This window comes from Macadamia integrifolia, chromosome 4 (assembly GCF_013358625.1).
Source record: "Macadamia integrifolia cultivar HAES 741 chromosome 4, SCU_Mint_v3, whole genome shotgun sequence".
NCBI lineage: Eukaryota > Viridiplantae > Streptophyta > Magnoliopsida > Proteales > Proteaceae > Macadamia > Macadamia integrifolia.
The window spans coordinates 23,674,711-23,685,757 of record NC_056560.1 but is presented as its reverse complement, the minus strand read 5'-3'; the positions used below and the strand labels follow the sequence as shown (position 1 = coordinate 23,685,757).

Here is an 11,047-nt window from a genome sequence, read left to right as displayed (position 1 = left end):
AAAAAAAAAAAAAAAAAAAAACCCACCAAAATATGGTGAAGACTTATTAATTTTAAGTAGTTCTATTTCCTAATTATCTATACAGTTGTACCAGTTATTTACTTCACCAGATCCAAACAGATATGCACAAAATGGGGCATCAGATGAAGCAATCACGTTATTCCATCACATGAGGGCAGCAGGTGTGGACCCTGATAAGATCACATTGATTGGAGTTCTATCAGCCTGTGCCTCCATAGGGGCCCTTGATGTTGGGGAGTGGGTAGATGCATATGCATCACAGAAAGGTATAAAACATGATATTTATGTTGGTACAGGCCTAATAGATATGTATGCCAAGTGTGGGAGCCTAGACCATGCACGTAGAATCTTTGGAGAGATGCCCCGAAAAAATGTGGTCTCTTGGAATGCAATGATCTCTGCCCTTGCTGTTCATGGGCATGCCCTGGAGGCAATATCACTATTTAAGAGAATGACAGAGGAAGGTGGAGACATACATCCAAATGACATCACATTTGTGGGTGTGCTCTCTGCATGCGTGCATGCTGGATTGGTTGATGAAGGCCGCAGGTGGTTTCAAATGATGGGACCATCATTTGGGCTGGTCCCTAAAATTGAGCACTACTCTAGCATGGTTGATCTTTTGGCACGTGCTGGATATTTAAATGAAGCATGGGAATTCATTGAGAAGATGCCTGAAAAGCCTGATGCAGTCGTATTAGGGGCACTCCTTGCTGCCTGTAGGAATTTTGGAAATGCTGAGGTTGGTGAACGTGTAATCCTCCTGCTTCTGGAGTTGGAGCCTTCAAATTCTGGAAACTATATTATATCATCAAAGATATATGCAAATTCGAAGAGGTGGGATGATTCAGCAAGAATGAGAGGGCTAATGAGGGAGAGGGGTGTCACTAAAACTCCTGGTTGCAGCTGGATTGAGATCGAGAATAAAGTCCATGAATTTCATGCAGGTGAGGGTTTGTATCTTAATTCAAGAGAAATTTACTATGTTATTGACTTGTTAACTCAGGAGATGAAGATGGAGGGATACCCTCCAAAAATCAATTTTGTATAGCAAGAAGATGGAAAAGCTTTCTTTGATTCAACCAAATTCACAAATGACAAAACGACGTCATTGTATTTGGGTATTTTATCAGAATTATTAACTAATGTGACCTCCTTGGAATTACACCTGCATGGTATTATGGAATGAGGGAATGGTTCATTACATTTACAAACCATGCATCATCCTCAGTGCATCAATCTGGATAGCTAAACAAGCTGATTACCAAACGGAAGGTAAGAGTTATTCTTATGGAACAATTCTTATATCTTATAAATGTCTCTTATAGTTTTCTTAGTATTTTGCTTCTTCTTTTACTGTTAAGTTTGTTTCCTTATATGATTTTCAGGTTAGTACAGGCCGTCGCAAGAGTTTGGTTAGCCCACCGCCTAAATGTTTTGAATTCCTACATAATAGGTATGAATGGATAGCCAGAAATTACTCCAAGTCAGTCTCATGCTTGTGGGGGAAGTTGCAATGATTGGTCTTGGTGATGCTACTTTTAAATCTTGAGAAGGGAAAGGTTTCTTCTCTGAGGAGTTCACTTGTCGGCTCATAAGATCAATTGCAAGTACTCTATTGCACACTTGGGCTAAAGTCGGCAGAATTGCATTATCAAAAAATCTAGCAAGTGTCTAGGAAGTTACTAAAGTCAGATTGGTTAAGGTCTCAGATGTTGTGAGGGAAGATTGCTTATGCATAAAAAACTGAAACTTGTTACTGCCATAACAAATTAAGACAGTGAGGAACTGATCAATATGCATCATTAACATCTGAAATGTACATGAAAAAAGTGAATGTAGAAATTGAGGGTCACCAAACAATGCTCATTTGACCATTGTTGTTCTTGATTGATCTCAGAAAGGAGGAGCAGAAACAGGGGCAATATTGTAGGAAAGCTGCTTCTTGAATGATGCAGCTGTGCTGTTTGGACTGCTTTTGAGGTTGGAGGGGGACATCTCCAAAGAATACATATTTGAAAATTGTTGGTCTTGATTGAGCTCAAAGATAAGAAGGGAACACTGATTTTAACTCCCAAATCCGAAGTAGAAGATGACCCATGCTCTGTTTCCTTAGATATGCTTCCCCTTATATAAGAATCCAGTCTAACAATATCATGGAAACCATCTAATTTTTCCATCAAGGTAAAAAATTCTCTTGCTTTTCTTGGAGTAGATGCCCTTGTCCTTTGATGGTCAATCATGTGACCTGAAAAGGCCATTTTCTTGTATGTATTTATGATTCAACGGATTAATTGGTTCACTCATTCATTTAATATTTACATATGTGATTTTCTATTGGATTTCTATATGTTTGTGTCAAAATATGATCTTTTGTAACAACATAAGATAGCATTCTTTTTACCCAGTGGAGTGCAGGATCTGATCATGATAAAACTCCAGTTTGGAATACACCAGGTTAAGTGTAATGGATGTGTAATTTGTTTTAGATTGCTTTTCATAAAGGATGAGAAAAAGAAATTAATCCAAATCAGTGAAAGCACAGATTTTCTCAATTTCATCTTCCATGAGGCCTGTTTTCTTCATCCTCCCCCACCCCTTCCTTGCTCTTCTACTGTTTTCTTATCTGTTGGTAAAAACAGGATATGTATTTCAGCCATTTGAGGTTCAAATATTATTTGGAATCTTGACATCCCAATCTAACTACCTATTGAATCCATGCCTATTGTTCTCTCTTCACCGTGGGTGATTTGAACCTGTGATTGGATTCTGTGAAAGGTGAATGTCATCATCAACTCCTATTCCCTATTGTATGAGGTTGAAATATTCTTCGCAAATCCAATAAGAGAGTCAGATCTCATGGTTAAAGAGATTCTCTTATCATAATGCCAGCAAATGGGGTTCACAATTGGTGTCCTAAAGCCCCGATCGGGATCATTGCAAAAAGGCGTAGTTTGTAGAACATAAAAGCCCAGATCCCCATGGTGGAAGCCGGATCCACCTGCAAAGTTTCTTCCAAACAGATCATGATTCTAAAACTTGGATCGGATCAATCAGTATCAGCTGGCTCAGATTGATATCGATCCAATCCAAATACAAGGGTATGGCCAAGGGTATGGCCAAGGGTAAAAATGTAATAAAAACTGATTTTTATTAAAAAGCAGTGGTAAATCCGTCTGATATGGTCTGACCCAGGCCAATCTGGATTGGTATCAGCATTGACCGATCCCGAGTCTTAGAATCTTGAAACAGATTCAAGAAATAATATCCTAAAGGCTTATCTCCAACAGGCACCAAATGAGAGTTCCATATAGATTCTCTCATAATCAGCTGTCCATTGGATGAAAGTTCTCAGAAGGTATTACGAGCACTCCTGCTTCTTTTGTGTTGACAAGAAAGCACAAGCAGTTGTTGCATTGAACTCTGATTAGATGCAGGCAGGACCAAAACCAGCCCCTTTAGGTATTCAGCGGTTCTCCTAGAATCCAGTTTCTATATCAACCGGAGCAGCTTTTTTTAGGCAAATGATTTACTGGATCTGCTAGAATATCAGTAACTTAGGGTATGAGAAATCCATAGCATAGTTAAAACAATTGAACATTGTTGAACAAAAGGGACAATCACATACAATTCAAGCCAAAAAACTGCTCTTATTAGAGAACAACTGGGTCCTTTCCAGAACAGCAGCCACAAACAATAAGACTTGCTGAAAAGACTAGACTTGTATATGAAAATTTACTCTAAAAGATTCTTCAAACATAAAAATGAAAAAAATATACAATTCCAACCCAATGAGCTTGTTTACAGAGAGACCATGAAGCTCCTGATTGAGGCAATATATTAAACTCTGTATCACAGTTCTACATATACAGTAGAGTTCTACATATACAGTAAATCACACGATCTAAGAAACAGAGATGGCTAGTAACCTAACCAAATAGAAGGTATTGGCTGGAAATTCTGCTTGGCACATGCCATTAAGTTGTTGTAATCTTCAAGATTGAAACAATCCCGGAAATCTGTGAAGAGCCTATCGAATATCCTCCATTTGACTTCAAATGATCGTGAATATGGATACGGAAGGAAAACCTGCAGAAAAAAGAGGTCAAGAAAAGGTAGATTACTATCTTAACAAGGGAATGGTAGAGAAAAAGAAAATGTCAAGTGAAATTCTGATGATTTTTAGGGCAACTTTGGAAAAAAAAAAGGGTGAAAAGAAAACTAGAAGCTGGGATATTTTATTGCAACACTTCCAGAATAAGGTCTTTGCAGCACTTAACGTAGATGTAGCAATTACAAATAGTCCCCAGTTCTCTCACAGTAGTAGTGGAGATAATTAGGTGTATATATATATAGTTAACACTGAGGTTCCAAAGAGCTACTTAGCCATGAAAAAAGTGCAGTCTCTGAATCTTGAATGGGAGATCTCTTTTACTAGAGGTATCCAAAGGCATTTGTCATGTGGAAAGGAGATGTGGAAATTCTAACTAGGGAATGGTCTGAATTGTCCACATGTCAAATTTCAGACTCAAATTCAATCTAATAACCTCCTATGTATGTCCATGCATCCATAATTGTTGGAGACGTGCCAATGCACCCTCTTGGTAGTCCTGAATTTTTAAGTACTTTGTCTTCCAACATGGCCAACTCCAATTAGGCTAAAACTTAACTAGTGAGAAGGGGATCTGGGTTCCATCTGTCCACAAAAGTACAGCCCTATCTGATCTTCCAAGTGGCAGAACCAAGGCCTGCCAGGAGACCTTTACACATGGGCTGCTTAGAAATATGCTCCCTTATTCAGAAGTGAGAAGCAATGATCTCAACTGAACTTTAAAAATGAGATCTCAACTTGGTGTCCAAACGGATCCGCTTATTACTGATACAATTCATTAAATGAAAATTGCGGAGATGAATGTAGCAATTGGACGTGGTAAACATTAATGGTTTCAGTTTGACCTGATCGATCAAAAAATTTAGCAACAAATCCAATATATGATCCTGATCTCAAATCTGTACCTACTGAGCTGTTACCATCTGATAATGGGAAAAAAAGGGGAGAAAGAGACTAATGAAATGCTGCTTACATCTTCCACTAATGCAAGACGTTTAAATAATTGAAATGTGTGCTCATTTTCCTCCAGATTGTTGATAACAGCCAGCCAGATCCGTGAAGCAAGCTCATAGGCCTCATCTCTAGATTTGCCACAGGCAATAAACTGATCTGCCCAAAAGCAAGTGAGATGATCTCCAGTTAGTGTGCAGAGGACTGCTAAGCTAAGGTCATGCTTTCCCTCAAGAATTAATGATTATTCAAACATAGTAAATGTGATGCAAACAAAAATAAAATAAAATAAAATAATTCAAAAAATTACAGGTTCCAAGCACATGGCATGGTACATTACATGCCACCTTCCAGACATTGATAGGATGTCAGGAGGAGATTGCAAGGAATTGTGAAGGCATATTGCTACGAATAAAAGATCATTGTTAAATCCTCGACTCTGCCTTTTGTCTTTTGCATTCAGATCAAGATGTGAATTAATGGTAGAATATTCAACGACAAACGGCGAAATTCGTTCTGCAATGATTTTGCAGAAATTAGAGTGCTTATTTATCAATGTGTTTCAATTCAAATATTGTTGCAGTCACAAGAAGATCTGCTTACCCAAAGATTCAAAATGGCCTTCAGAATTTAGTGAAAAGTGAAAACCATATATGAAGGATTTGAGACTTCTTCAGGATCTACTCATATACCATGTGGTGATAAATGTCTAACTGGATACCCTTATATCTGATATATTCTTCCCGCAACCTTGATTTTCATCTTGTTTTTAAGCAAACACATCACTTGTGGAAAGAAAGACCCATGTAGGGAGTACCTCCATCTGATATTTTAGTTTTCTTTTAGTTTCAATTAATAGGGAAAGCCGGAGCAAACTTTACCAAAGAGATAATAAGTGGTCTCTAATGAGATATGACAAATCATAAAACTCTCTAGTGACAGATCACTTGGTTGAACACAGACACAACCAATGACAAAACTTGATTCACTGATTTGGGGCATTTGACACTCATGTTTGTCAAGGCTCCAATAACAATGGTAAACTAACCTCATGCGAAAGAACAGGTCTGATGCAGGTCAAAGCCTGAGAAGAAGAGGGCAGAGAATCAACTTCAGTTCTTTTTTCTTTTTCTTTTTTACTGTTCACATGAACAGTACCCACTCATGAACAGTAACCAATATGGGTCCCACTGCCAGCTCATAATGTGGAGAAGACCTGAAGAAGATTCCCTCTTGATTCGTTGGCCCATGGCCAGCTCGGATGGCGGAGTTAGGCTGAAAGACTTTAGGAAATCTTTGATTGACGTAGTTTTCATTTTCATATTTCCTTGTAATAGTTAGGAAGATATTATCTAGCCCGTTTCTAATTTTAGTCTTTACTTTTAGAAAGTAGGAATTGTAATTTATTGGGTTTCTATCTTTGAAAAGGAAGGGATTTGATTTAATTTGTAATTAGTTTCCAAATAGGATAATATCTAGTTGTAAGGGGATTTTCCTTTCCTTTCCATGCAAGGAAAGACCCAATTTTGTAATCAATTTAAAATTTATAAATAAAGGAAGCAGGCTAATCTACAGCCCACGATTGAATGACAAAAAAAAAAATCTTTGTACTGAAAAACTGTGAGATGGAGTGTTGTGAGAGACAGCTTGGCTGAGATGCCCAAGGTGAGATGTCCTAAGGAAGAGTGAGATACTCGACCCAACCTATCATAGTTGTCACGGCGTCAGATCGATTCAAGGCAGTGGAGGGGTGGATAATCGATTTGGCGATGAATCACCCGTTATGGAGTTGCCATGGTGGTCAAATCGCCCATGTGTCATTTTTTATTTTCCTTATTTTCTAAAGTTATTTAACATGCTACAAGCCTACAATATATACCCTATAACATATAAAACCAACATTAAGCAACATCAAATATTAAAAATCAATATAGCCCTATCAAAATCACCCTGCATTTTATAAAAAATCGACCGCCTAGCGAATCAGGCGTGACCTGGCGTCCATGGCGGTGCCATGGCGACGCCTATCAGCCAATGGCGACAACCATTTGTGAGTCACGTAAATCGTAGCACTGCCATGAACTTCTTTTTCCGCCAGGACACCAAATCGCCGCCTTGGCGACGCCATGACAACTATGCAACCTATCCCTCTTCTCCTTCTCTATTTTCTATTTATTTCTTTCTTTCCATTTTATTTTTCATGCGATCCTGATTGGTTTCAGCCCTGTTCGAGTTCAGCTTGAAGCTTGATTACAAGCCCCAGCACTTGCTGCCATTGCAAGATCTGAGAAGACAAGCAGAAGACATGCGGAATCTCTTTTGTTTCAGTCTATCAACTGGCAGCACCTATTATCCTGTTCTGGAATTAATTCCTAGTTATCTAGCTAGGAATAGGTTCTACATTAACGTGTGTGTGTTGAAGAGTTTTGTTTATTCTTTTATAAGGGGATAAATAAGTCAGTCACTGCTTCTACACTTTGATATACAGAAAAGCACTAAATTATAAGTATTGTTTTCTAAGTAGTAAATAGACATGCATAAACATGAAATACAATAATAAAGAATAGCAAGAGATAGAGTTAAAGTTAGGTGACTGGGTTGCAATTTGAAGTTTTAACTTTAATTTATCATTTAAAAGAATTATATCAAAGACTTCTTCACATCAACAAGAAAAATAAATACTTAAGTCCTTCACAAAGGTATACCGCATGAAGATTCCAATTTATTTAAAAAAAGCACAATAATAAAGTATATTCAGAAACAGTAGACTGAAAAATGCTACCGGGGGAAACAAAGCTAGTCCATTTAATACTAAGGTCACAGTTAGGGGATAAATTTCATAACAAATATAAAATCCATATTGCAAGCATAGGATAAAGAAAAAGTTTGAACCCACACCAATTATGGTTCCATGAAGTATCCCAGGAGGAGGCACTGTTGAAAGCTCAAGCTGCTCTTTCAGAAACAAATAAGAATGTCCCACAATCTCATCAATCTCATCATCAAATTGGAAGATGTTCTTACCAACATATAAAGCCGCATATCTCCTGAAATACATATGATGAGAATATTAGAATATGACTATATATATATATATATATATATATACACACACAAGATTAAGTCAAGGTTTTTTCTTTTTTTTAATGAAAATTAAGGAAATTTATGAAAGCATGCCATTTCGATGTTCTTCATTAACATGCCTCGACTAGGTACTCTAATGTTTTTACCAGTAACATGAGATACCGGTTACATTAGAATATCAAAATGGAAGCTAACAGCTACTCTTAATATAAGAGGAAGGCCCCAATTTCTCTATTTCAACAGACTGCTGGAATCATCATCAGTACTTTGTATATCATCTCAATATGAATAAGAAAGCATGAATCTTATTCAAAATGTGTAAGCCAATGAAGTGCCTCCATGTCGCCAGATATTCCACAAATCAATCTCTGGAGTCACCTCACAATATCACAGATGAGGAGAATGAAGTAGGACTAACCTCATTTGACTCTTTAAATCCTATCAACCCAGGAATAGGATAACCACATCACTTCCAACTAAACTTCAGAAATTGTACCTAGGTGATGCAGATACCTCACCAAAAGGATCTTGTTTGCTTAGGTTAATCTGGGTTGTGTTGTATACATGTTGGACCTTTGGTGGAAAGATGGGAGGAAGAACAGTGGCATGGGTGGTTTCAAGTGGTCTGGACAATCTTTCCTTTTGCCTAATGCTACGGCATTTGACAGCGAAGAAACTTGAGGATTTTATGATAAGGGGCACAATTAAATCAAGGTGTATAAAGAGGTAAAATGTCTTCCATCGAGTTCAAGTTTGGTTAAGCAAGAGTCTGGGGATGTTAACTGCCACAGCATTTGGAAGAACTAGGTCTCTTTTCTAGAGAAAAGGAGGGCAAGTGTCTATAGTCTACCCTCTTGTAACCAACTTACATTAGTACCTGTGAAGTATATCTTTCAGGGTACAGATGTTTCTGAACAGCATTCAAATATAACAATCATTTACCAATACAACCCCCCACCCCAAAAAAAAAAAAAAAAAAAAGAAGTTACTTTTATAGTGGGAAAATTAAACATATTCTATGATGCAGGAGATCCTACCAATGGTTGCCAGCATATAACATCCAAATGCCAAATAAATAAAAAGGAAATGTGAAGTAAGAGAGAAGTTAAAGTCATCACCTTCTACTCAAGCCTCGAGGAATAGGACCAGGCCACCGTTTCCCCTGAACAGCCAAGGGCCACGTCCTAACAAGAGCAGTTTCCCATAAACATTCTTCTTGAAATAGATTGGCCCATTGCTTCTTAACACAGGATATCTGAGCCCACTCTGAGATGGGAACACGAATGAAGATTTCTATGAGGAGATGATCTGGAAGCTTCCCAAATACAGGATCAGCTGAAGCCAAAGTGTTGGTATCGTCCACCATCAGTATTCTACACACCAAACAGGGAAGCAAATAATATTCAGCAACCAACACTGTAGTCTATATAAGTGTAGGAAGTAAGGAAAGATGTATTTATTTTCATCAACACAGGTCAACTTCATCCTCAGAAAAAATGTAAGTCCTGAAATGTGGTGAAAATTTGTAGTTCAAACAAGACATAGTACGTTACCTAGAATGCCACCCAAAAAAACCAAAACAGGAGAAGAAGAAACAACGAGACGAAAAATGCAAACAAGCGAAAAAACTTTGCTTCTCAAGACCAAGGAGAATCACTTCAAAGAGAAAAGGCTCTCATGTGCAGAGTCAACAATTTGGAGTAGAATCTGATGCAAAATCTTAATTTAGTGGGCAAAAATCAAAATTGACTATAATATTCTAATATAGCTACTAGATATCAATCCAAAACCGCATTTGTCTATTTAGCGTTGGTGAGTATAACTGGCAAATGCTATTTGATTAAACAAGAATGAAAAACCAACATCTCTATAAGGAGTTTCTTTTAATAATTAAATTCTATGAAAAAAGTGGGTGAAAAGGCTATAAATACATAGTACACAACAACAATAACACATTGGGAAGGACCCCAAGAACAAGAACTATCTAGCCAACCCAGCCTCAGCTGAATCATTAATCTTACCTCCTTCTAAAGGATATGTTCCCATTTGATAAACCAAAATCCTATTAAACAACTTGGGTCCTTCTGAAGTCTAAAAATAAAAATCTGTTCAGATAAGAACAAGAAAAAGTAAACTAAACCTGTACCATCCAACTACCACATATTTTCAGCGATTTGGACCTGATAAGTCCCAGAAAGAGGGGAGATTCAACAGAAAAACTACTTAAAATGCTCAAATTCTCCAACAACACAAGAGAAAACGAGAAACGGGAGAACAAATCAAAAACCAAACATGAAAACGATTTAAACCCAGAATTTCAAACACCATAGAATTCGCTCCGATAGGAAAAAAAAAAAAGAATTGAAAATTGAAATTCACGATGATCCTAAACGTTTCAGATCAAAAAAGAAAGAACAACTTATGAAGTAAGTAGTAATAACGGAACAAGAGATCACCTGAAAGCAGGAGGGCTTTCAGAATATCAGTGGAGCTTCCAAACTCCAAAGAGACGAGACGGCGTGCCGAGAGCATTTGTAGAGAATGCGCTGTTCTTACGACATAAGGTAGCGTTGGTGGGGCCCGTCCTGGGATCACTGTGTAGTATGGACCGCCTTGTTACACGTGTCTCATTTTAAGGAGCCACCGATTGGTTGATACAATACACTTGGAAGGGAAGAACTTTTGGTGCCATAGAATATTAGAATGTAGGGCAATCTCGGTGCTCCTTGGTAGGATCCCGAAACCGAATTGTCTCCGATCCAGTGTTCAAACAAATCGGACATCAATCGACTCAAATGGGCCTAGATTTGAGCAGTGAATCGAGTTTATAAAAAGAAATTGAGAAATTTTTTTCCCTTTTGGGGGGGGGGGGGGGGGGGG

General features: G+C 37.9%; 2 protein-coding genes across 4 annotated transcripts in view; one reads left to right on the top strand and one right to left on the bottom strand.

Moving 5' to 3' along the window:
• LOC122076087 (pentatricopeptide repeat-containing protein At2g34400-like) overlaps positions 1–2,367 on the top strand; it is a 3,474-nt gene extending 1,107 nt beyond the window's left edge. Inside the window, exons 2-4 of one of the 2 annotated variants that reach the window (XM_042641373.1) lie at positions 121–1,296; positions 1,410–1,477; positions 1,922–2,367. In XM_042641373.1, the coding sequence (XP_042497307.1) occupies positions 121–1,072 (952 nt within the window). In that variant the 3' untranslated portion in view covers positions 1,073–1,296; positions 1,410–1,477; positions 1,922–2,367. Of the gene's footprint in view, positions 1–120; positions 1,297–1,409 lie in introns of both variants that reach the window. The other variant, XM_042641372.1, reaches the window with a different exon arrangement.
• Positions 2,368–3,651: 1,284 nt separating this feature from the next.
• Positions 3,652–10,769, bottom strand: LOC122075666. Of its 2 annotated transcripts, none has more exons than XM_042640784.1 (5): positions 10,624–10,769; positions 9,286–9,540; positions 7,980–8,130; positions 5,106–5,237; positions 3,652–4,110 (listed from the first exon to the last, which is right to left on the bottom strand). In XM_042640784.1, exons 2-5 carry the CDS (start codon positions 9,531–9,533, stop codon positions 3,943–3,945), a joined length of 699 nt encoding a protein of 232 aa, XP_042496718.1. In that variant the 5' UTR covers positions 9,534–9,540; positions 10,624–10,769; the 3' UTR covers positions 3,652–3,942. The 2 variants fall into 2 exon arrangements, with proteins under 2 accessions (XP_042496718.1, XP_042496717.1); XM_042640783.1 differs by having other exon boundaries at positions 5,106–5,242; positions 7,982–8,130; positions 10,624–10,768.
• Positions 10,770–11,047: the final 278 nt, after the last annotated feature.